At 37.9% G+C, this 27,470-nt stretch overlaps 1 protein-coding gene across 4 annotated transcripts in view; it reads right to left on the bottom strand.

The window, feature by feature from the left end:
* Nucleotides 1–27,470, bottom strand: part of ANAPC10 (anaphase promoting complex subunit 10) — a 110,648-nt gene that overhangs the window by 65,024 nt on the left and 18,154 nt on the right. For all 4 annotated transcript variants that reach the window (XM_082728284.1, XM_082728283.1, XM_082728286.1 and 1 more), the window contains exon 3: nucleotides 15,590–15,680. In XM_082728284.1, the coding sequence (XP_082584410.1) occupies nucleotides 15,590–15,680 (91 nt within the window). The remainder of the gene's footprint in view (nucleotides 1–15,589; nucleotides 15,681–27,470) is intronic.

Genomic DNA, 27,470 nt, shown 5'->3' with positions numbered 1-27,470 from the left:
AATAAAAGAAAGAACAAGAACCATATGATACTATCAATAGATGCTGAAAAAGCATTTGACAAAGTACAGCATCCCTTCCTCACCAAAACTCTTCAAAGTGCAGGGATAGAGGGCACATACCTCAATATCATCAAAGCCATCTATGAAAAACCCACCGCAAATATCATTCTCAATGGAGAAAAACTGAAAGCTTTTCTGCTAAGGTCAGGAACACCGCAGGGATGTCCATTATCGCCACTGCTATTCAACATAGTACTAGAAGTCCTAGCCTCAGCAATCAGACAACAAAAGGAAATTAAAGGCATCCAAATTGGCAAAGAAGAAGTCAAACTATCACTCTTTGCAGATGATATGACACTCTATGTGGAAAACCCAAAAGGCTCCACTCCCAAACTGCTAGAACTTGTACAGGAATACAGTAAAGTGTCAGGATATAAAATCAATGCACAGAAATCAGTTGCATTTCTCTACACCACCAACAAGACAGAAGAAAGAGAAATTAAGGAGTCAATCCCATTTACAATTGCATCCAAAACTGTAAGATACCTAGGAATAAACCTAACCAAAGAGGCTAAGAATCTATACTCAGAAAACTATAAAGTACTCATGAAAGAAACTGAGGAAGACACAAAGAAATGGAAAAATGTTCCATGCTCCTGGAGTGGAAGAACAAATATTGTGAAAATGTCTGTGCTACCTAAAGCAATCTACACATTTAATGCAATTCCTATCAAAATACCATCCATTTTTTTTTTTCAAAGAAATGGAACAAATAATCCTAAAATTTATATGGAACCAGAAAAGACCTTGAATAGCCAAAGGAATATTGAAAAAGAAAGCCAAAGTTGGTGGCATCACAATTCCAGACTTCAAGCGCTAAGACAAAGCTGTCATTATCAAGACAGTATGGTACTGACACAAAAACAGACACATACATCAATAAACAGAATAGAGAGCCCAGAAATAGAACCTCAACTCTATGGTCAACTAATCTTCGACAAAGCAGGAAAGAATGTTCAATGGAAAAAGGCAGCCTCTTCAGTAAATGGTGTTGGGAAAATTGGACAGCCACATACAGAAAAATGAAACTGGATCATTTCCTTAAGCCACACACGAGAATAGACTCAAAATGGATGAAGGACCTCAATGTGAGAAAGGAATCCATCAAAATCCTTGAGGAGAACATAGGCAGCAACCTCTTCGACTTCAGTCACAGCAATTTCTTCCTAGGGACATCGCCAAAGGCAAGGGAAGCAAGGGCAAAAATGAACTATTGGGATTTCAAGATCAAAAGCTTTCGCACAGCAAAGGAAACAGTTAACAAAACCGAAAGACAACTGACAGAATGGGAGAAGATATTTGCAAACGACATATCAGATAAAGGGCTAGTGTCCAAAATCTATAAAGAGCTTAGCAAACTCAACACCCAAAGAACAAATAATCCAATCAAGAAATGGGCAGAGGGGGGCGCCTGGGTGGCTCAGTAGATTAAGCCGCTGCCTTCGGCTCAAGTCACCTTCGGCTCAGTGTCCTGGGATCGAGCCCCGCATCGGGCTCTCTGCTCGGCAGGGAGTCTGCTTCCTCCTCTGTCTCTGCCTGCCTCTCTGCCTACTTGTGATCTCTTCTCTGTCAAATAAAATAAATAAAATCTTAAAAAAAAAAAAAAAAGAAAAAGAAAAAAAAAAAAAGAAATGGGCAGAGGACATGAACAGACATTTCTGCAAAGAAGACATCCAGATGGCCAACAGACACATGAAAAAATGTTCCACATCACTCAGCATCAGAGAAATACAAATCAAAACCACAATGAGATACCACCTCACACATTCAGTCAGAATGGCTAAAATTAACAAGTCAGGAAATGACCTATGCTGGCTGGGGTGTGGAGAAAGGGGAACCCTCCTACACTGTTGGTGGGAATGCAAGCTGGTGCAACCTCTCTGGAATACAGCATGGAGGTTCCTCAAAAAGTTGGAAATAGAGCTACCCTATGACCCAGCAATTGCACTACTGGGTATTTACCCTAAAAAGATACAAAAGTGATCCGAAGGGGCATGTGCACCCGAATGTTTATAGCAGCAATGTCCACAATAGTTAGACTATGGAAGGAACCTAGATGTCCATCAACAGATGAATGGATAAAGAAGATGTGGTGTATATATATACAATGGAATACTACGCAACCACCAAAGAAATGAAATCTTGCCATTTGCGACGACGTGGATGAACTAGAGGGTATCATGCTTAGCAAAATTAGTCAATCGGAGAACGACAACTATCATATGATCTCCCTGATATGAGGAAGTGGAGATGGAACGTGGGGGATTTGGCAGGTAGGGAAAGAATAAATGAAACAAGATGGGATCGGGAGGGAGACAAACCATAAGGGACTCATAATCTCACAAAATAAACTGAGGGTTTCTGAGAGGAGGGGGGTTGGGAGAGGGTGGTAGGGTTATGGACATTGGGCAGGGTATGTGCTATGGTGAGTGTTGTGAAGTGTGTAAACCTGGCGATTCATAGACCTGTGCCCCTGGGGCTAATAATACATTATATGTTTATATAAAAATTTTTAAAAAATTAAAAATAAATAAAAAATATAAAATACAAAAATAAAAATAAAGACAAAATAGGGGCGCCTGGGTAGCTTAGTCAGTTAAGCATCTGACTTGTGATTTCAGCTGAGATCATGATCATAGGACTGAGCCCAAGTCTGGTTTTGTTCAGCAGTAAGTCTGCTGGAGATTCTCTCACTCTTCCTCTGCCCCTCCCCTGACTCGCACACATGTACTCTTCATCTCCTTCGCACTTTCCCCCAAAATAAGAAATCTTTATAAAAAATAAATGTATAAAATAAAGACAAACAGAGACATTTTCAAACAAGCAAAAGCTGTGAGAATTGATCGCCAACAAATGTGCACAATGAGTAATGTTAAAGAAATTTCTTCAGAAGGAAGGAAAATACCAAATAGAAATGTGAATCTATGAAAAGTAATAAAGAGTACTGAAAATAATAAACATGTAAGTGAATAGAAAACATTTTTCACATTTAATAATTTTTATAAAGGCACGTCTGGGCGGCTCAGTCAATTAAGCTCTGCTTTAGACTCAGGTCATTATCCCAAGGTCCTGGGGTAAGTCCAGCACTGGGCTCCTTGCTCAGTGGGGAGCCTGCTTCTCTCTCTGCCTGCCACCACCCGTTTGTGCGCGTGCTCTCTCTGATAAATAAATATTTTAAAATATAAAAATAAAAAATAAAAAAATTTTCTAAAGATAACTATTTAGGGGCGCCTGGGTGGCTCAGTGGGTTAAGGCCTCTGCTTTCGGCTCAGGTCATGATCCCAGGGTCCTGGAATTGAGCCCTGCATCAGGCTCTCTGCTCAGCAGGGAGCCTGCTTTCCTTCCTCTCTCTCTGCCTGCCTCTCTGCCTACTTGTGATCTCTGTCTGTCAAATAAATAAAAAAAAAAAATTTAAAGATAACTATTTCAAGCAGTATGTTATGGGCTTTATAAGAAATGGAGAAATAAAAGTACATATAACAGCAGCATAAAGTAAAATGAGAGTAAAGAGTTTAAGACTCTGATATTGTATGTGAAATGTTACATTATTTGAAGGTAGACTGTGATACTTTAAAGATGCATATTGTAACTTGTAGAACCACTGACATTTTAAAACAACATTAAATAAAATAAAGACCTGTACTTAGCAAGCTAATAGTAAAGAGCAATGAAATTGATATCAACAATAGCCAAATTATGGAAAGAGCCCCAAATGTCCATCAACTGATAAATGGATAGAGAAAATGTGGCACACAGAAAACTTCCAAACACATTCTACTAGGTGAGCATTACCATGATCCCCAAACCAGACAAAGACCTACCAAAAAAGAGAATTACAGATGAATAACCCTGATGAACATGGATGTAAAACTTCTCCCCAAGATACTAGCTAATAGCATTCAATAGTACATCAAAGGATGATTCACCATGACCAAGTGGAATTGATTCCTGGGATGCAAGGGTAGTTCAACAACTGCAAATCAATGTGATACACTACATTAATAAAAGGACGGACAAGAACGTACGATCCTCACAACAGATGCAAAGAAGCATTTCACAAATACAGCATCCTTCCTTGATTAAAACTCTCTGCAGCATAGGGATAGAGGGAACATTTCTCAATATCATAAAAGCCATATATGAAAAACTAGCTATGGACCAAGACAGAACTGGCAACTTTAAGTTTTCCTTCTCCATTCCCATCCTAGCCAGCCTGGAGAGTTCAGAATTAGTTAAAAATATGGAAGAAGACAAAATAAAACCTAGGTATGGAAAGAGAAGCAAACCACATCTTATCATTCCATTTACAACAGACTGAAGCTTAAGGAGAGGAACAACCCTTAAAAGAAACAAGCAAGTCTGGGGCTTTCACTATTAGCTAGGAATACTAGCTTATTTCATTACAGCTAGGATAAATGTTTTAATTTCTAGTCTGTTTTGCTATTTGAAATTAACAGAACTGTATATATTACCTAAAAACGTCATATCTATTTCCTACAAAATTCTCATCCAGGGCAAAGAAAGAACTTGCCCCTAATAAAAAGAACAATGAGGTATAAAAGTAAATGGAACTTTGTTATTATATACTTCAAGTCCATCTTGGCACAGGTCAATAATACATACCAATTATTCCTAAAATTTACATGCTTAACTAGCCAAGAAACTGCTACAGAAATTACAAGTTGCTTATTTTCTCTGTGAAGGGAAGAGTATTCTATTCTGTTTCATCTTAACAAAACACAGCTGACCCATGAACAACATGAGTTTAAACTGTGCAGGTCCACTCATTCTCAGATTTTTTTCAGTAAATACAGTATAGCACTATAAATGTATTTTCTCTTCCTTATGATTTTCTTAATAACATTTTCTTTTTTCTAGCCTACTTAATTGTAAGAATACAGTGTACAACACACATAATAATATGTTTAGTCATCTATATTATCCGTAAGGATTCCAGTCAACAGTAGAGTAGTAATTAGTTTTGAAGGATTGAAAAGTTACAGGTGGATTTTTAACTTTGCGGGGGAGCCCATAAGCCCTTGTGTTGTTCAAGGGTCAACCGCATAAGTCCACACTGAACCTTTTCAAGCTTATTTGTAATCTAATCTTTTTTCAATACACAAAGTCCTTTCTTTAGTACATAATGTACTCATGAACACACATATGGAAAGCAAATGGAAAAAAGTTGAACACAGGGCTTACATAATGGCAGTATGTGAAAGTCAGTTCCTAAGAGCCAAAAAAAATTATCTAATCCTAAATTACATCACATGTTTTAGTCATAATCTTTGACAATAATTTCCTAACATCTCCTTTAATTTTTTTTTCATTCATAATTCAATGTGTAGTTGACTGGTGAAGTCCAGTAAATGTCTGGTTGAGGTTAATAATTTCTAATGTACTTGCAATTGTCTTAAATTATTGATAAGCTTAGTACCTATTATTGTTTTTTTAATTTTTTTTTAATTTCTTTTCAGCACAACAGTATTCATTGTTTTTGCACCACACCCAGTGCTCCATGCAATACGTACCCTCCCCAATACCAACCACCTGGTTCCCCTAACCTCCCAGCACCCACCCCTTTAAAACCCCCAGGTTGTTTTTCAGAGTCCATAGTCTCTCATGGTTCACCTCCCCTTCCAATTTCCCTCAACTCCCTTCTCCTCTCTATCTCCCCATGTCCTCCATGTTATTTGTTATGCTCCACAAATAAGTGAAACCATGATAATTGACTCTCACTGCTTGACTTATTTCACTCAGCATAATCTCTTCCAGTCCCGTCCATGTTATTACAAACGTTGGGTATTCATTCTTTCTGATGGAGGCATAATACTCCATGGTGTATATGGACCACATCTTCCTTATCCATTCATCCGTTGAAGGGCATCTTGATTCTTTCCACAGTTTGGCGACCGTGGCCATTGCTGCTATAAACATTGGGGTACAGATGGCCCTGTATCTTTGGGGTAAATACCCAGGAGTGCAATGGCAGGGTCATAGGGAAGCTCTATTTTTAATTTCTTAAGGAATCTCCACACTGTTCTCCAAAGTGCTACACCAACTTGCATTCCCACCAAGTGTAAGAGGGTTCCCCTTTCACCACATCCTCTCCAACACATGTTGTTTCCTGTCTTGCTAATTTTGGCTATTCTAACTGGTGTAAGGTGATATCTCAATGTGGTTTTAATTTGAATCTCCCTGATGGCTAGTGATGATGAATATTTTTTCATGTGTCTGATAGCCATTTGTATGTCTTCATTGGAGAAGTGTCTGTTCATATCTTCTGCCCATTTTTTGATATGATTGTCTGTTCTGTGTGTGTTGAGTTTGAGGAGTTCTTTATAGATCCTGGATATCAACCTTTTGTCTCTGCTGCCATTTGCAAGTATCTTCTCCCATTCCGTGGGTTGTCCCATTGTTTTGTTGACTGTTTCCTTTGCTGTGCAGAAGCTTTTGATCTTGATGAAGTCCCAAAAGTTCATTTTCGCTTTTGTTTCCTTAGCCTTTGGAGGCATATCTTGAAAGAAGTTGCTGTGGCTGATATCGAAAAGGTTACTGCCTATGTTCTCCTCTAGAATTCTAATGGATTCCTGTCTCATGTTGAGGTCTTTTATCCATTTCGAGTTTGATACCTGGGTATAAACCTAACCAAAGAGGTAAAGTTCTGTACTCATGAAAGAACATGAGAACACTCATGAAAGAAATTGAAGAAGACACAAAAAGATGGAAGACCATTCCAGGCTCTTGGATCGGAAGAATAAACATTGTTAAAATGTCTATACTGCCTAGAGCAATCTATACCTTTAATACCATTCTGATCAAAACTCCACTGGCATTTTTCAAAGAGCTGGAACAAATAATCCTAAAATTTGTATGGAATCAGAAGAGACCCAGAATTTCTAAGGAAATGTTGAAAAAGAAAAACAAAACTGGGGGCATCACGTTACCTGATTTCAAGCTTTACTACAAAACCATGATCACCAAGACAGCATGGTACTGGCATTAAAACAGACACATAGATCAGTGGAACAGAGTAGAAAGCCCAGATATGAACCCTCAACTCTGTGGTCAAATAATCTTCGACAAAACAGGTAAAAATATACAGTGGGAAAAAAACAGTCTCTTCAATAAATGGTGCTGGGAAAACTAGACAGCTATATGTAGAAGAATGAAACTCGACTATTCTCTTACACCGTACACAAAGATAAACTCAAAATGGATAAAAGACCGATTATTGTTTTAATGGCATCAGCAATTTGATTTTTCCATTTACTCTACTTTTGGAAATACTATTGTAGGAAGAAGGAAGAAATACTATTGTATTCAATAACTGTACAAATTTTTTTTTTAATTTTCTTTATTTGACAGAGAGAGAGACCACAAGTAGGCAGAGCAGCAGGCAGAGAGAGAGGGGGAAGCAGGCTCTCTGCCGAGTAGAGAGCAGGATGCAGGGCTCAATCCCAGGGCCCTGAGATCATGACCTGAGCCAAAGGCAGAGGTTTAACCCACTGAGCCACCAACGTGCCGCCATACAAATGCCTTTTTTTTTTTTGCCCCTTAACCTTTTATTTTACTGCCAGTAGTGTTATATTGGTTTTGGGTGTACAACACAGTGATTCAAAAATTCTTTACATTAAAAAAAAAAAAATTCTTTACATTAAGCAGTGCTCATGATGATAAATGTACTTACTCTTTAATCCCCATCACCTATTTCATGCACCCACCCCCACTTTCCCTCCGATAACCATCAGTTTGTTCTCTGCCTTTTTTTTTTTTTTTAAGATTTTATTTATCCATCTGACAGAAAGAGAGAGAGTGGGATGGAGGTTCCCCACCGAGCAGAGAGCCCAACACAGGGCTCGATCCCAGGACCCCAAGACCACAACCCAAGCCGAAGGCAGAGGCCCAACCTACTGAGCCACCCAGGCACCCCTGCCCCTGTACAAATGCTTTTTATCTTATTTATCTTATTTATTTATTTGACAGACAAAGATCACAAGTAGGCAGAGAGGCAGGCAGAGAGAGGAGGAAACTGGTTCCCTGCTGAACAGAGCCCATGTGGGGCTTGATCTCAGGACCTATGTACAAATGCTTTTTAACAAAGATGTCTAAGCCCTGAAACTAGGGCGCTGCCATGAGCTAGGTTCTGTGTTCACCTGTTAATGGGTATGGTTTACAAACCTAAACTAATCAACAGAGATGATGGAGCAAAAAGTACAGACTTTATAAAACTTTCTAAAACATAAAAGTTATGAACAGTCAGCAATATGGGGAATGAGGAAACTAATTTGCATGATTTGACTTAACCCATTTATAGCCATACATGTGTTGATATATATGTGTGTGAATGGTATTATTAAATTTATAAAGTTATTTTTGTTTAGTATTTTAAATAATAATGAAATTTATGACTATCAATGTTCATCTTCAACTAGATTCTAAGAAATGCTGATCTTTTTTTTTTTAGAATTTATCATTTATCTCACTGTTAAACTATCAACCTTTCTCTTCAAAACAAAACAAGTCAATATAACTTTCAGTATTTTACTTAACATTCTTCTGTTCTTCACTATTTCAAAAAATTTCTTCATGATGAAAATTATTACAAATGGTGTATAATTACGAGTGGCATATATTTTTTATCATCATGATAAAAATGACAAGGTCACATTAATAAAATCTGGAGAAATTTTGTGAAGGCAGACCAAACACAAGCAGAAATTTTATTTTGTTCCTGCTCGGCTTAGTATTTTAGTAGTTACCCTTTAAAACTGGTATGTACTTTAAATGTTCCATATTAAACTACACTCTAAGTTTTCTTTGACAATTTTTAATAAATTTGGAAATTCTTCCCAAGAGTATTGCCTTTACAAACAGAAAAGGCAAAACGCTTCCATATTTTCCATTTAATTACAGCATTATTCACTTAAACAATATTTCATTTTCTTAGGATATATGACCTTTCCCCCTCCTTGCCTTAGCATTTTTCTCCCTAACTGCCGAGACTTTCTTTTGGGGGATGAGTCTTTCCTCTTGATTTATTTAACAGATAACAGTTTTAAATCTTATTCAAAATTTCATGAAGATTATTTCTTTGTAAATTTCTGCATGGCTGTAGAACAGTACATTCCTCTAAAGAAAAGCAGAGAAATATGAAAGTTTTCCAAATAAAAGTGGGTGTTGAGAGGCCCCTGAGTGGCTCAGTGGGTTAAGCATCCGACTTTAGCTCAGATCATGAACCCAGAGTCCTGGGATCGAGTTCTACGTCAGGCTCCCTGCTCAGTGGGTTGTTACTTCTCCCTCTCCCTCTGCTCCTCCCCACCCCCTGCTCATGCTCTCACTCTCTCTTGATCTCTCTCTAATAAATAAAATCTTTAAAAAAAAATAGTAGATGATGAATGCATGAGCCCTACATGACACTTCAGTTGCTAGTGTGTCTATTGCTAAATTTAGAGGTATTCTAACATTCAAAGCTATTACACAAGGTAGCACAGTAAACAAATACCAAAGTAAAAAATTATGTATTTTAATTATATATCATTTAGATATAATCAGAATATTTTAATTTATTTAATTATATTTTTAATTATATTAAATATAATTATTATATTTTTAATATTTAATTAGATATAATCAGAATCAAGTGTCCATAGGGCTAAAAATGAGCTCAGAGGGTCAAATGATATAATCATCTGCATCAGGTAAATAACCAGTTTCAAAATTTTTCTAATAGGTAACTCAAAATTTTCTAATTTTCAAATTTTTCTACATTATCTTTGATCAGTTCTGATTTTTTAAAGTTTTTCCTATAAAGCCATGATTGGTCTCTGTGTAACTCCCATCTTTTGGACAGTCTTCCCTTATGAGGTCACACAAAAGAAGTCTAATCCTCCACAAAGTATAAAGGCCTCCAATTATGTAAAGAAAACTACCATGTCTCCCAAAGTCTTCAGCAGACTATATGCTCTCAATTTTTTTTATTACATGGTTTGTTTTCAATTCCCTAATTACTCTATCCACTTTGTTCTGAGCACACTCTAGCTTTATCAGTCACAGAGAGAAAGCCAAAATGGAACATGATACACAGGAGGTCTTCCAAGGCTTTATGCTTCCATTACTGCATCCTAAGATCATATTAGTTCTTCCAGCAGCCACGTCACACTGTTAACTAAGATTAAACTTACTGTCAACCAAAATTACTAAACATCTTTTGCCTTCTTGTTTTGCTCTCCTTTGAGGATTTTTTTTTGATGGATTTTTTAAGGATTTTTAATTTTTTTTTTGAAAAGGGGGGCAGAAAGGCAGATTAAGTGTAGAATTATAGTTTACTATTATTTCATCTATTTGAAATATAATAGTTTATTATCCACTAATACAGGGACAAGTGTCCAATGTCATTTTGATTTTAAAAAACAATTTAAGAAATATAAAACTAATAAAAAGAACTTCCCCTTTCTGAATGATTTAGTCCTAAAGCTATTAGAAAGGATCTAGAAAGACAGGCACATACACAAAAATGGGCTACTGGAGCCTGTTCAAAGTAAGGAGTGCATTCACACAGGGGAGGGAAGCAAGTGTAGGACAATGTTGGAGCCCATATGGAAGTGAGCAGAACTTCTGAAGAGGAAAGCAACCAGGTTTGGGCTGTCAGAGCATGAGTGGGGTGATGAAGACATCCATACCACAAGGTGGCCCAATGTAGATATAAGAGCCTTTGTGGAGTGAGAAGACATCTACATTGTAAGGTAGCCTATAATGGAGTGTCAAGCCCAAAGGGAGAAAAAAGAGGGCATTCATACCATGCAGTGAGGTTCTGGAGCCAAGAAGGGTTAGAAAAGTGGCCTAACATGCAACACCAAACCCCAAATGAGCTGAAGAGAACACCCCCACCATCCCAAAGGGAGTGACTGATGTAAGATGCCAGGGCCCAGACCAGGAAAAAAGGTTATCTGCAAATAGGAAAGTACAGACAGAGTGAAAAAAGACAACAGCACAGGACAGGTTGAGACCCTAGGTGGGGTGAAGGGGCATCTTTGTTGGAGAGGAGGCAATGAGAGAAATGGAAGACTGCATACAGGTGGATTAATGAGAGAAGTAAGGAAAGATAAGAGAGAAGGAACCAGGTTCTCATTCATGAAGAAAGGGCTTAAGAATAGAAAGAGAAAAAACTAGAATAAACCCTGTTCACTCTAGATTAGAACTGGAAGTGTCGATATGAATCTATGATTTCCGTATGTGTGAAGACAGAGAAATAAATACAAATGTAAATATGTTTATGTATGTATGTATGTGTTATGTACATATACCCCCTCACTGAGAAAGATTAGAAATAGCAACATCCCAGAGCAATGGGCACACCCAATACAAGATCTGGTGCACTGGGTGTGCTTAATATACCAGACCTGGTTTTGGGGGGGTGCATCTGGGGAGGAGGTGCAGAATGAGAGGGAGAGAAAATCAAGCAGACTCCCTGCTGAGCAGAGAGCACAATGTGGGGCTTGATCTCACAACCCTAAGACTACAACCTCAGCCAAAATCAAGAGTCAGAAGCTTCACCGACCAAGCCACCCAGACACCCCACAAGATCTGGTTTCTAACTACTATTGTCTACTACAATACACCTGATCTTGGGGAAATGGAGCACAGAATCTTCTGCCAGAACAAAAGAAAATGCTCGAATAATCAAGACACTGTCAAAAGGTAATAGTCAACTGTAGGGGACTCCCACTATCTAAATCTGAGGAAATTTGAATGCTGACACAAATGATGGCAGTAATAGATTTATGGGGCACCTGGGTGGCTCAGTTGTTAAGCATCTGCCTTTGGCTCAGGTCATGATCCCAAGGTCCTGGGACTGCGCCCCACATTGGGCTCCCTGCTCAGCAGGAAGCCTGCATCTCCCTCTCCTACCCGTCCTGCTTGTGTTCCCTCTCACACTGTGTATCTCTCTGTCAAATAAAAAAATAAAATCTTCAAAAAAAAAAATAGATTTAGAGCAGATGAATAAAACAGTAAACTCTGTGTCCATGCTGATATTAATAATTTTGATTAACATGAAAGAAACTTTTCAGTGGAGAAGTTTGGTAGATACTATCTTAATCATATAATGGAAGTAAACATCATCGGTAATGGGACAAAATGCAAATCATGTACCCCAAGTAGTAAGATGCAATAACGAGCGCAGAACATCACTTCTGTGCTATTTTCCTAAAGATGCATAACCTGAAGTTACTTGTAAAGATCAAAGAAAATGAAATTAAGGGACATTCTTTAAAATACCTGGACTGTAATCTTCGAAAGTGCCGAGTCAAAGAGTGAAGAAATATTCCAGATTAAAGGAGAGTAAAGAGAAGGGACAACAAAATTCAACCTGTAATTCAACTTTACTGGCACCATTGGTAGAACAAGAATAGGGTTGTAGAATTAAATGTGTCAATGTTAATTTCCTAAGGATGTATTGTGGTTATGGAGGATAATGACTTTCTTTGGAATGACATATAAAAGGCATTCTGGAGAACTGAGAAAAATATTGGAACTTACTCTGAAATAATTCAGGAGAAAAAAATTGTGCTATACTTGCAACTTTTCTTTAAGGATGAGATTGTTCCAAAATTCTTAATCAATTTCCCTTTTCCTAAAACACTTCTTTAAAATAGTGTTCCTTGGGCGCCTGGGTGGCTCAGTGGGTTAAAGCCTCTGCCTTCGGCTCAGGTCATGATCTCAGGGTCCTGGGATCGAGCCCCGCATTGGGCTCTCTGCTCAGTGGGGAGCCTGCCTCCCCGCCCCTCTCTCTCTGCCTGTCTCTCTGCCTACTTGTGATCTCTGTCTGTCAAATAAATAAATAAAATCTTTTAAAAAAATAAAATAAAATTTTAAAAATTAAAAAAAAAAAATAAAATAGTGTTCCTCAAAGCCTGAGGCTTCCCTAGCCAGGGCAAGGGCTGAGTTAAGAAGGGAGGGCCTTGTGTTCCTGACTATTTTGATAAGCTTGGTTGAGAAGGAGCTGAATACTAACTATAAACTGTTTTTTTTGTTTTTTTTTAAGATTTTATTTATTTATTTGTAAGAGAGAGAGAGAGTGAGAGCGAGCACAGGCAGACAGAGTGGAAGGCAGAGTCAGAGGGAGAAGCAGGCTCCCTGCGGAGTAAGTAGCCCGATGTGGGACTCGATCCCAGGACGCTGGGATCATGACCTGAGCCGAAGGCAGCTGCTTAACCAACTGAGCCACCCAGGCGTCCCTATAAACTGTTTTTGAAGTCAAGACTGCTAGATCACATCCAGGCTCTATAACTGCACGGGGTGTGACCTGAATAAGTTAGCTAATTTTTCTAAGTTTTGGTTTTTTCATTGTAAAATGAAAACAAATTATAGTACCCACATCTTAGTCTTGACGACCATTTTAAAATGATACACATTAACAACTATTAAATATTAAAACTTTTAATGAGATGATATAATACCTGGAACTTTTAATGCTTAATAATTTAACAGATTTTTTTAAATTATTATTTCTTCAACACACTGGCCTGTGTAAAATTGTATTTGCTAAAAAAAAAAATCTGCTATTCTAATAATACAATTAAATTAGGACACTGATTATACCAGTTTTAAGTGATGGATAGCCTTTGTTGTCATGGAAAAGAAATTTACCCTAGGCTATATAGTATAGGCTCTGGGGTCAGAGTACTTGTGTTCAGTTGCAATTCTGCCACTCATTTGCTGTGTAACTTTGGCCAAGTTGATTTTTTTTTTAATTAAAGATTATTTATTTATTTATTTGACAGACAGAGATCACAAGTAGGCAGAGAGGCAGGCAGAGAGAGAGGAGGAAGCAGGCTCTCCGTGGAGCAGAGAGCGCAATGCAGGGATCGATCCCAGGGAGCCGAACACAGAGGCTTTAACCCACTGAGCCACCCCTTGGGCACCCCTTGGGCAAGTTACTTAATTTATCTAAGCCTGCTTCTGAGACTATAAAATAAGAATAAAAATAGCTGTAAAGGGTGGGAGGCACCTGGTTGGCTCAGTGGGTTAAGCATCTGCCTTCCGCTTCAGGTCATGATCTCAGGGTCCTGGGATCAAGCCCCACATCAGGTTCTCTGCTCAGCAGGGAACCTGCCTCCCCCCCACCCCCGCCTGCCTCTCTGCCTTCTTGTGATCTGTCAAATAAATAAGTAAATTCTTAAAAAAAAAATAGCTGTAAAGGTTAAATGAAATGAATGGGTAACACATTTTAGTAAAGCATTTGGTATTTCAGCTCTCTAAAAAATATTAGGTGCTGTTTTTATTTCTGGTGTATACATATTTAATACATAAGGACAGGAGTTGGCTTACTATAACCCATCGGGTGAACTCTGCCCACCACCTACTTTTTTAAGATAAAGTTTAATGAGAATAGCTAAATTCAGCCAGTATGCATTGCCTATGCTGCTCTCATAAAATAATGGCCTGAGTAGTTGCAACAGAGACCCGATAGCCCAGAAGGTGTAAAATGCTTATTATCTGGCTTTTGCATAAGAACTTTGCTGATCTGGGGCACCTGGATGGCTCAGTCAGTTAAACATCTGCCTTAGCTCAGATCATGATCCCAGGGTCCCTGAATCAAGCACCACAACGGACTCCCTGATCAGCCGGGAGTCTGTCTCTCCCTCTCCCGCTGTGTGATCGCTCATAACCTCTCTCTCTCGCTCTCTCTCTCTCAAATAAATAACTCAATCTTAAAAAGAAAGAAAGAAAAAGAAATTTGCTGATCTGTACCCTCAGTGAGAAAAACAAACTAAAGGGGCACCTGGTTGGCTTAATTATGCAACTTAGCACGTGACTCTTGATCTCGGGGTTGTGGTTCAAGCCCTACATTGGGTGTAGAGATTACTTTAAAATCTTTTTAAAAAGAATATAAAAAGGAAAAAAAAGAATAAACTTTTAAAAAGAATAGAAAAATTAAAAATACAATGCTATAAAATGTCAAAATATATTATATAAATGGGCAAAATAATCAAGTTAGCTGGTTTCCATTTATATCAATAAATTCAAAGCAATTGAAAAACACAGTCATTTTCCTTTCCCTGAGAAAGTAAGCATTTCAAAACTCAAAATATCCTTAAAGGTCCTAGGTCAAAACATTTTATTTTTCCCAAATGGAAATACAAATTTGAGAATTATGTGAATAGACTATACCTAATGAACTTACTATTATCACTTCAGATGTAGTTAATGAGATGCATTAAGGCATTCATTGCTTTGGGTCATAAGCAAAGCATATTTTTCCAAAATAAATCATATTGAAAAGTATATTTAAGAAATCTCTATGTAAAAGGACCGTGTAAAGTACTTTAAAAAAATTCACAAAAGACAAGGCTGAGTAAACTTAAAACACAATTTAGAGGCATAGAAAAATAATCTCAAGGCTTATAAATAAATCAGAGCTAAGTGCATTTCACTACAATTTCTATGCCTTTCAATTTTATGTAAATAAAATAGATCGCTTTGTCCATTTAACCTACACAAATTGAAAAATCCAAAAATGTTTTACCTGAATTGGATGTTTACTAAATGAGGCTGGGAGCCATCTGATTGCCAATAAGTCTCAAGATTGTCATCTCGTAACTGATCCACTCCAAATCCTAAAACACAAGTGACAGTAAGTTCTCATGAATAAGAAAGAGCAATATATTTCAAATATAAAATTATCATTCACATTGTCCAGAAAATATGATAAACAAGATGGTCAAACTGTAAAATATGAATGAACTAGAATTCTTCCATCCTCTTCACAAGACCTCAACTCTTAGATTATCACTTGCACACAGATTTCATTTCATTTATATTAGGGCACTAACATAATGTTCTGCAAAACCAAATTTTATTAAGTATAACTTTCTTGTGACAACATAAAGGCAACTTAGAAATATTTCCAAAAGTCATATACATTTTGAAACCAAGTGTTTCTGATTAATCAAAAATTAAAAATTAAATATGCCCAGAATCTCATATCATCTAGCCAATCTACAGAACTGAAATAAAAATATCCTGTATTATTTTTCTTGATTAAAATAATAATAATACATATTAATTATAGAAATAATTTAATGGTAAGGTGTGGATTTCTCAAAAATATTTAAGAGAAATAAATTTGATTTACATTTTAATTTTTTCACAAAGATATTGATCATGGATCAAATTCAAAAGGTAGAAAAAAGAACATTGTGGAGAGTCTCTATCCCCACCCCCACAGTCTAGGTTACCTCATCGAATATGATCAATGTTATCAGTTTTTTACATATTCTTTTGCAGATACTGTACAACTATACAAGCAAATACATATATATTCTTTTTTCCCCTCTACAAAACTAATGGTAACACATAGTTCTACACTTTGAATTTCTTTTTCACTTAACATATCTGGAGATTCCTCCATATCAGTAATAATAATGATTAATCATAATAATTGCAAATAATATATAACATTAACTATGTGCCAGACACAGTCTAAGTATTTTACATGATTATATCATGTTAAAATTTATTTAACTCATTATAAAAACTCAGTTAACCTAAAGAGTCCCCACATTTTTAAAGGTTATAGAGTACCTTGCTGTCTGGAATTACCATAATTATTTAATGAAACCTCTATAAGACAAGGACATTTAGGCTGTTTCCAATGTTTTCCTGTTACAAACAACACTGCAGTAAACATCTACGTCTACATATCCATAATATTTAAAAGGATATTAGTATTTTTGAAGGATGGATTTCTAGGAATAGAACCCTGAATCATTTATATTTTTAATTTGATAAATATTGTCAAATTCTCCTCCAAAATACATCTTCATTAATAATGTTCAAAAACACCAGGGCGCCTGGGTGGCTCAGTGGGTTAAGGCCTCTGCCTTTGGCTCGGGTCATGGTCCCAGGATTCTGGGATCGAGCCCCGCATCGGGCTCTCTGTTCAGTGGGGAGCCTGCTTCCTCCTCTCTCTCTCTCTCTCTGCCTGCCTCTCTGCCTACTTGTGATCTCTGTCAAATAAATAAATAAAATATTTGGGAAAAAAAACCACCTATTCCTCTACATAACTAGTAAAAATTAGAGTATTCTAAAACCTTTACACTAGATTTTGAAGACTTAGTATAAAGACATTAAAAGTTTCTTTAGTAAGTTTTTATATTGATTAGATATTAAAATCATTTTGGACATGTTCAGACAAAATAAATAATGGAAGTTAATTGTAAATGTTTTTTAATAAAAATATAATGTATTTTGATCCCCAGGGGGTACAGGTCTGTGAATCGCCAGGTTTACACACTTCACAGCACTCACCCCAGCACATACCCTCCCCAATGTCCATATCCCCACTCCCCTCTCCCAACCCCCTTCCCCCCAGCAACCCTCAGTTTGTTTTGTGAGATTAAGATTCACTTATGGTTTGTCTCTCTCTCCCAATCTCATCTTGTTTCATTTATTCTTCTCCTACCCCCTTTACCCCCCATGTTGCCTCCCCACTTCCTCATATCAGGGAGATCATATGATAGTTGTCATTCTCCGATTGACTTATTTTACTAAGCATGATACCCTCAGGTTCCATCGACGTCATCGCAAATGGCAAGATTTCATTTCTTTTGATGGCTGCGTAGTATTGCATTGTGTATGTATACCACCACTTCTTTATCCATTCATCTGTTGATGGACATCTAGGTGCTTTCCATAGTCTAACTATTGTGGACATTGCTGCTATAAACATTCGGGTGCACATGCCCCTTCGGATCACTTTTGTATCTTTTTAGGGTAAATACCCAGTAGTGCAATTGCTGGGTCACAGGGTAGCTCTATTTCCAACTTTTTGAGGAACCTCCATGCTGTATTCCAGAGAGGTTGCACCAGCTTGCATTCCCACCAACAGTGTAGGAGGGTTCCCCTTTCTCCACACCCCAGCCAGCATAGGTCATTTCCTGACTTGTTAATTTTAGCCATTCTGACTGAATGTGTGAGGTGGTATCTCATTGTGGTTTTGATTTGTATTTCTCTGATGCTGAGTGATGTGGAACATTTTTTCATGTGTCTGTTGGCCATCTGGATGTCTTCTTTGCAGAAATGTCTGTTCATGTCCTCTGCCCATTTCTTGATTGGATTATTTGTTCTTTGGGTGTTGAGTTTGCTAAGCTCTTTATAGATTTTGGACACTAGCCCTTTATCTGATATGTCGTTTGCAAATATCTTCTCCCATTCTGTCAGTTGTCTTTCGGTTTTGTTAACTGTTTCCTTTGCTGTGCGAAAGCTTTTGATCTTGAAATCCCAATAGTTCATTTTTGCCCTTGCTTCCCTTGCCTTTGGCGATGTCCCTAGGAAGAAATTGCTGTGACTGAAGTCGAAGAGGTTGCTGCCTATGTTCTCCTCAAGGATTTTGATGGATTCCTTTCTCACATTGAGGTCCTTCATCCATTTTGAGTCTATTCTCGTGTGTGGCTTAAGGAAATGATCCAGTTTCATTTTTCTGTATGTGGCTGTCCAATTTTCCCAACACCATTTACTGAAGAGGCTGCCTTTTTCCATTGAACATTCTTTCCTGCTTTGTCGAAGATTAGTTGACCATAGAGTTGAGGTTCTATTTCTGGGCTCTCTATTCTGTTTATTGATGTATGTGTCTGTTTTTGTGTCAGTACCATACTGTCTTGATAATGACAGCTTTGTCTTAGCGCTTGAAGTCTGGAATTGTGATGCCACCAACTTTGGCTTTCTTTTTCAATATTCCTTTGGCTATTCAAGGTCTTTTCTGGTTCCATATAAATTTTAGGATTATTTGTTCCATTTCTTTGAAAAAAAAAAATGGATGGTATTTTGATAGGAATTGCATTAAATGTGTAGATTGCTTTAGGTAGCACAGACATTTTCACAATATTTGTTCTTCCACTCCAGGAGCATGGAACATTTTTCCATTTCTTTGTGTCTTCCTCAGTTTCTTTCATGAGTACTTTATAGTTTTCTGAGTATAGATTCTTAGCCTCTTTGGTTAGGTTTATTCCTAGGTATCTTACAGTTTTGGATGCAATTGTAAATGGGATTGACTCCTTAATTTCTCTTTCTTCTGTCTTGTTGGTGGTGTAGAGAAATGCAACTGATTTCTGTGCATTGATTTTATATCCTGACACTTTACTGTATTCCTGTACAAGTTCTAGCAGTTTGGGAGTGGAGCCTTTTGGGTTTTCCACATAGAGTGTCATATCATCTGCAAAGAGTGATAGTTTGACTTCTTCTTTGCCAATTTGGATGCCTTTAATTTCCTTTTGTTGTCTGATTGCTGAGGCTAGGACTTCTAGTACTATGTTGAATAGCAGTGGCGATAATGGACATCCCTGCGGTGTTCCTGACCTTAGCAGAAAAGCTTTCAGTTTTTCTCCATTGAGAATGATATTTGCGGTGGGTTTTTCATAGATGGCTTTGATGATATTGAGGTATGTGCCCTCTATCCCTGCACTTTGAAGAGTTTTGGTGAGGAAGGGATGCTGTACTTTGTCAAATGCTTTTTCAGCATCTATTGATAGTATCATATGGTTCTTGTTCTTTCTTTTATTAATGTGTTGTATCACATTGATTGATTTGTGGATGTTGAACCAACCTTGCAGCCCTGGAATAAATCCCACTTGGTCGTGGTGAATAACCCTCTAAATGTACTGCTGAATCCTATTGGCTAGTATTTTGGTGAGAATTTTCGCATCTGTGTTCATCAAGGATATTGGTCTGTAGTTCTCTTTTTTGATGGGATCCTTGTCTGGTTTTGGGATCAAGGTGATGCTGGCCTCATAAAATGAGCTTGGAAGTTTTCCTTCCATTCCTTCCATTTCTATTTTTTGGAACAATTTCAGGAGAATAGGAATTAGTTCTTCTTTAAACGTTTGGTAGAATTTCCCCGGGAAGCCGTCTGGCCCTGGGCTTTTGTTTGTTTGGAGATTTTTTTTTTTTTAAAGATTTTATTTATTTATCTGACAGAGAGAAAGAGAGAGAGAGATCACAAGTAGGCAGAGAGTCAGGCAGAGAGAGAGGGGGAAGCAGACTCCCCGCTGAGCAGAGAGCCCGATGCAGGGCTCGATCCCAGGACCCTGAGATCATGACCTGAGCCAAAGGCCGAGGCTCAACCCACTGAGCCACCCAGGCGCCCCTGTTTGGAGATTTTTGATGACTGTTTCAATCTCCTTACTGGCTATGGGTCTGTTCAGGCTTTCGATTTCTTCCCGCTTCAGTTGTGCTAGTTTATATGTCTCTAGGAATGCACCCATTTCTTCCAGATTGTCAAATTTATTAGCGTAGAGTTGCTCATACTATGTTCTTATAATGGTCTGTATTTCTTTGGTGTCGGTTGTGATCTCTCCCCCTTCATTTATGATTTTATTTATTTGGATCCTTCTCTTTTCTTTTTGAGAAGTCTGGCCAGGGGTTTATCAATCTTATTAATTCTTTCAAAGAACCAGCTCCTAGTTTCGTTGATTTGTTCTATTGTTTTCTTGGTTTCTATTTCATTGATTTCTGCTCTGACCTTTATGATTTCTCTTCTCCTGCTGGGTTTAGGTTTTCTTTGTTCTTTCTCCAGCTCCTTTAGGTGTAGGCTTAGGTTGTGTACTTGAGACCTTTCTTGTTTCTTGAGAAAGGCTTGTATTGCTATATTGACCCATTCATTCTTTAGAAGGATGCTGTTTAGTCTCCATGTATTTGGGTTCTTTCCAAATTTCCTCTTGTGATTGAGTTCTAGCTTCAGAGCATTGTGGTCTGAAAATATACAGGGAATGATCTCCGTCTTTTGATACTGGTTGAGACCTGATTTGTGACCCAGGATGTGATCTTTTCTGGAGAATGTTCCACGTGCACTAGAGAAGAATGTGTATTCTGTTGCTTTGGGATGGAATGTTCTGAATATATCTGTGACGTCCATCTGGTCCAGTGTGTCATTTAAGGCCTTTACTTCCTTGTTGATCTTTTGCTTAGATGATCTGTCCATTTCAGTGAGGGGAGTGTTAAAGTCCCCTACTATTACTGTACTATTGTTGATGTGTTTCTGTGATTTTGTTATTAATTGGTTTATATAGTTGGCTGCTCCCATGTTAGGGCACAGATATTTAAAATTGTTAGATTTTCTTGTTGGACAGACCCTCATCTCTTAATATAATCTTTGGCTTAAAATCTAATGGATCTGATGTAAGGATTGCCACCCCAGCTTTCTTCTGAGGTCCGTTAGCATGGTAAGTCGTTTTCCACCCCCTCACTTTAAATCTGGAGGTGTCTTCGGGTCTAAAATGAGTTTCTTGTAGGCAACATATAGATGGGGTTTGTTTTTTTATCCATTCTGATACCCTGTGTCTTTTGATTGGGGCATTTAGTCCCTTAACATTCAGGGTAACTATTGAGAGATATTAATTTAGTGCCATTGTATTACCTGTAAGGTGACTGTTATTGTATATTGTCTCTGTTCCTTCTGATCTACTACTTTTAGAGTCTCTCTTTGCTTAGAGGATCCCTTTCAAGATTTCCTGTAGAGCTGGTTTGCTGGTTTACAAATTCTTTCAGTTTTTGTTTGTCCTGGAAGCTTTTTATCTCTCCTATTTTCAATGATAGCCTACCTGGATATTCTTGGCTGCATGTTTTTCTTATTTAGTGCTCTGAACATATCGTGCCAGGTCTTTCTGGCCTGCAGGACTCTGGATTAGTCTGCTGCCAATCTAATATTTTTACCATTGTATGTTACAGACTTCTTTTCCCGGGCTGCTTTCAGGATTTTCTTTTTGTTGCTAAGACTTGTGAATTTTACTATTAGGTGACGAGGTGTGGACCTATTCTTACTGATTTTGAGGGGGGTTCTCTGCACCTGCTGGATTTTGATGCTTTTTTCCGTTGACATATTAGGGAAATTCTCTCCAATAATTCTCTCCAATATACCTTCTGCTCCCCTCTCTCTTTCTTTTTCTGGAATCCCAGTTACTCTAATTTTTTTCCATCTTATGGTATCACTTATCTCTCAAATTCTCCCCTCATCGTCCAGTATTTGTGTGTGTCTCTTTTGCTCAGCTTCTTTATTCTCTGTCATTTGGTCTTCTATATCACTAATTCTTTTTCTGCCTCATTTCTCCTAGCAGTGAGAGCCTCCATTTTTGACTGCACCTCATTAATAGCTTTTTTTATTTCAACTTGGTTAGATTTTAGTACTTTTGTTTCTCCAGAAAGGGCTTTTATCTCTCTGGACAGGGTTTCTCTAATATCTTCCATGCCTTTTTCAAGCCCAACTAGAACCTTGAGAATCGTCATTCTGAAGTCTAGATCTGACATATTACCAATGTCTGTATTGATTAGGTCCCAAGCCTTTGGTACTGCCTCTTTTTCTTTTTTTTTGTGGTGAATATTTCCACCTTGTCATTTTGTCCCAGATAAGAGTATATGATGGAGCAAGTAAGATACTAAAAAGTGGCAAAGACCCCAGGAAAAATACACTTTAACCAAATCAGAAGTGATCCCAAATCACTTCTGATTTGGTCACTTGGGGAGAAAGGGGATAAAACGAGGTTCAGGAAAGAAAAAGAAACAAGGAAAACATATAAAAAAGAAATATATATATATATATATTATATATATATATATAATATATATATATATATTATATATATATATATATCAAACTAGTTAAAAACCGTTAAAAAAGAAAAGGGCAAAGGTTAAAAAAAATTAGCAGTAGAAGAAAAAGCAATTAAAAAAAAAATTAACTGCAAGACTAAAGAATCATGGGAAGAAAGCCATGAGTTCCGTGCTTTGCTTTCTCCTCCTCTGGAATTCCGCTGCTCTCTTCAGTATTGAACCTGCACTCCTTGGTAGGTGAACTTGGTCTTGGCTGGATTTCTTGTTCATCCTCTGGGGGAGGGGCCTGTTGTACTGATTCTCAAGTGTCTTTGCTCCAGGTAGAACTGCACTGCCCTTACCAGGATCCGGGCTGAGTAATCATCTCTGGATTGCTTTCAGGAGCTTTTGTTCCCTGAACGCTTTCCATAGAGTTCTGGAGGACGGGAATGAATATGGTGGCCTACCAGTCTCCAGCCCGGAGGTGCCAAGAGCTCAGGGCCCCACTCAGTGCACCCCCAGAGAACAGCGCCCAATTATTCCCATCTCCCTGGCCTCCGGCCGCGATCCGAGCTCACCGAGCCTGCGACCAGTTCAAGGTTACCCCGAGCTGGGAGCTCACTCCTCGGCTCTGTCTCTGTAGCCGGCCTCCCCATTTTAATGCCTGTAAGCTCTGCGACACTCAGACACCCCCGATCCTTCCATGACCCTGCGGGACCTAGGGCCACAATGACCCCGTGTGGGCTTCACCCCGGTTTAGTCTCTGGAGCGATGTCCCTCAGTGAAACAGACTTTTAAAAGTCCCGATGTTGTGCTCCGTTGCTCCGCTGCTTGCCAGGAGCCGGCTCCTCCCCCCCGCGGTCTATCTTCTCGTCGCTTTGGATTCACTTCTCCACCAGTCCTACCTTTCAGAGAGTGGTTGATTTTCTGTTTCTATAATTGCTGTTCTTCTTCTCTTCGATCCCCCATTGGATTTGTAGATGTTTGCAATGTTTAGATAAGCTATCTAGCTGATCTCCTGATACCTGAAGTAGTCTCAGCCTGCTATTTCTCTGCCATTTTGACTCCTCCCTAGTTGTAAATTTTTAAATTTTAATATGGTACTAGATAATTTTAAATTACATATATGGTTTGTTATTAATTTCTTTTCGACAGCTCTGCTCTGTACTTATGCTAAAATGTAATCATTCTTTCACATATTTACTAACTTGATAGGTTAAAAATTATATTTCAAACTTTCACTAATAATTTATATTTCTTCTCATAGAAAATACCTATTCAAGATTGCCTACATTTTCACTGTACTTTGGTCTTTAACTGATTTATAACTCTTTTGCTATTGTAGATATTAACCCTATGGCTGTTCCACGTGATCCAAATATACTCTCCCCAGTCTGTAATTTGTATCTTAAATTTGCACATGCTGGGGCGCCTGGGTGGCTCAGTGGGTTAAGCCGCTGCCTTCGGCTCGGGTCATGATCTCAGGGTCCTGGGATCGAGTCCCGCATCGGGCTCTCTGCTCAGCGGAGAGCCTGCTTCCCTCTCTCTCTCTCTCTCTGCCTGCCTCTCCATCTACTTGTGATTTCTCTCTGTCAAATAAATAAATAAAATCTTTAAAAAAAAAATTTGCACATGCTGCCTTTACAGTATATACTCGTGAATAACAGAGATTTTTCCCAGAGAAAATAATTTTTGCATCTAATTCTGAAATACTAATAGAAGTTAGTTACGTAAAGAGGTAAAAGAGCAAGTTAGCATTCAGTAAAGAGGAAAGCACTTAATGGCACAAGAAAAGAAAAGTAAAATCTACAGGAAACAAAGGCAGGTCCTTTTGGGAGCTAAGGCAACACACATTGGATTGAATCAGGAAATGAGCCAGAGACAGATGAAAGGAACCAGATCATACAGACTTTAATGCACTAAGAGATGAAGTATAAATTATCTTGAAAAATATGACAACCTACTGAAGAATTTTTAGTAGGTAAGTCATATGATCAGGAAATAATCAGATCAGTATCTTTAGAAAGATTCTTCAATGACCCAGGCAAATGTTCAAAAAATAGCTTTCTATTGTCCCAAAGAAAATCTTAAAATTTAAAAACTGAGCTCTCCATTACTCAACTCTGTAACTCTTAGATCTGTGTTGTACAATATGGTAGCCACTAGCTACATGTGGCTACTGAACACTTAAAATATAGCTAGTTCAACTTTAGATTTGCTATACACATTGGTTTTTGAAGATTAGTAAGAAATACAAAATATCTCATTAATAAGTCTACTTATATTGGATTAAAAACATATTGTTATTACTAATTTCACCAATTTATCCTTTTTAATGTAGCTATTAGAAAAATTTAAATTACACATGCAACTTGCATTATACTTCTATTGGACAGTGCTATGTTAGACCATGCTTCTGTTCTTTCTTTATACATTATTTTTAGGGCTAATCCAGAACATTTATTTCTTCGAGTTATAAGATAAAAAGTTGTTTTGCTACCAATTAAAGAGTTCTTAAGTTTTAAATACCTTTTTCTTCTTCCAGCTTATGAGTTCCCTAACAGAAGATAACTCAATTATATGACTCTTCATTAAGAGCTCCACCATTAAATGTTCTATGATAAAAAGACCTTTGTCACTAACTTTGTTTTAGCTATTTGGCTAGTTTTTCTTTCTCTTCATTTCACAATTTTATCTGTGTGAGCTCAAAGACTTTCATAAAATGGTGCTTGTTCTTATCAAGCAAAATAAACATTAAACAAAAAAATTAAATAACATATCCAGAATAAGAGATGTCCTGTAACTCAAGACTAATCATTTTAAATTTGTTTTTAAGATACTGGTTATAAAACTACAATAGTACAATTAAGTTAAGTACAATCTCTGCAATCTCATCAAGAACCTATCAGCCTAAATCTTCTCCTCTGGAGTACTAAGCAAGATTATTAGCTTCTACTTGTTCAAAACATGTCTCACAAATAGAACATTTTATAAATATCTGTTTGTACCAATGCCATGACTGAGAGAGTAAACTTCTTTTCCAAAGCTGCCCCACTGAGTATATCTCTATTCTTTTAGTCCAAATAAAAGAACTAAAAGACAAATTTGTGATAAGTGCTTTAACAGGTACTATGATAATGCACACAAATGATATTATCCAGAAAAAAACTTTTACACGATGTACTGATTCTTAAAGCCGTGGTTCTTACAGTATGGTCCCTTGATCAGCAGCATCATTGTCATCTGGGAACTTGTTAGGAATTCCAGACCTACATCAGAAACTTTCAGAGTTAACTCCTTTGAGAGTCTGTATTTTAATAAATCCTACAGGTGATTCTGATACATGCTAAAATTTTAGAACTACTGTTTTATGGCAAGTCATCTCAACCTAGGCACTAGTGATGCTGTGCACTGGATAATTCCTTCAGGGGCAGGGTGTCCTGAGCATTATAAGATATTTAGCAGCATCTCTGGCCTCTATCCACTAGCTGTCAGTCACAGTCCTCCCCATGCCGATAGTTATATCAATCAAAAACAACTGCAGACATAACTAAATGTCTCCTATGGGGCAAAATCATCCCCAGATGAGAACCACATCTCTAAGGAAAAGAAAACCAGCACTAACCTATGGTTACTGTTGCTGCTTAGTAAATAGCCACTCTTCTCTAGCCATCCTCCATGGGAAGAAAATCATTCTGTACTCATCATATTGGAGCTTAATCATGACTTGTTTTGGTCAACCCAATGTGGGTGGATGTGACACAAACAGTGGTCTAATTTAATTTATTTATAAAGATTTTATATATTTATTTGAGAGAGAGAGAACCTGAGAGAGACGGAGAGGGAGTGCATGAGTTGGGGGAGGAGCAGAGGGAAAGACAGGGACAAGCAGACTCTGAACCAGGCTTACAGCCTGATGCAGGGCTCATCCCAGGATCCCCGAGATCATGACCTGAGCTGAAATCAAAAGCTGAACATTCAACCAACCAAGCCATCTAGGCACCCCCAAACAGAGGTTTTAAATGTGCTTGCAAGGTCTGGCTTGGCCTTTTGAATTTTGGCACCCCACTAAGACATCATGCCTGAACACACATAGCAGGCCTGGACCCAATTCACAACCTAGAGCCAGGTCATAACCAAGCAAGAAATAAGTTTTGTTGTTATAATACAGCACTGAGAGATTAGGGTTTGTTAAACACCATTAGTGCAGCAAGAGCTAACTAATACAACATCAATAGATGAGATACATCTGACTAGCCTAGCTTAGATTACCTTTAGGAGTAAAACAGCTATTGCCACCTAAAACATATCTTTTAACACAAATATCTTCATATTTGCTAAGGCGCTATTATAACTAGGGTATTATCTTTACTCTGAAGACACAAAGATAGATTACGTGACGTCTCTGTGGAAGAGTTCATCTATTTAATGCACTATCTATGCTATAAATATTTACATTTAAACTAATTAAAAATAAGTAAAATTGGGCGCCTGGGTGGCTCAGTGGGTTAAGCCGCTGCCTTCGGCTCAGGTCATGATCTCAGAGTCCTGGGATCGAGTCCCGCATCGGGCTCTCTGCTCAGCAGGGAGCCTGTTTCCTCCTCTCTCTCTCTCTGCCTGCCTCTCTGCCTACTTGTGATCTCTCTCTGTCAAATAAATAAATAAAATCTTAAAAAAAAAAAAAGTAAAATTTAAAATCTTATTTCTCAGGAATACTAGTCACATTTAAAGTACTCACACATAGCTTGCAGCTATCTCACTGTACAGTCCAATACATTCTACTGGCCAGCACTAAGGGACTTAAGCAGATAAATTACAATATAAAG

Source organism: Mustela nivalis, assembly GCF_964662115.1.
Source record: "Mustela nivalis genome assembly, chromosome: 4".
Lineage (NCBI taxonomy): Eukaryota > Metazoa > Chordata > Mammalia > Carnivora > Mustelidae > Mustela > Mustela nivalis.
Note: the sequence above shows the minus strand (reverse complement) of the source record. Positions and strands in the feature narration are given on the sequence as shown.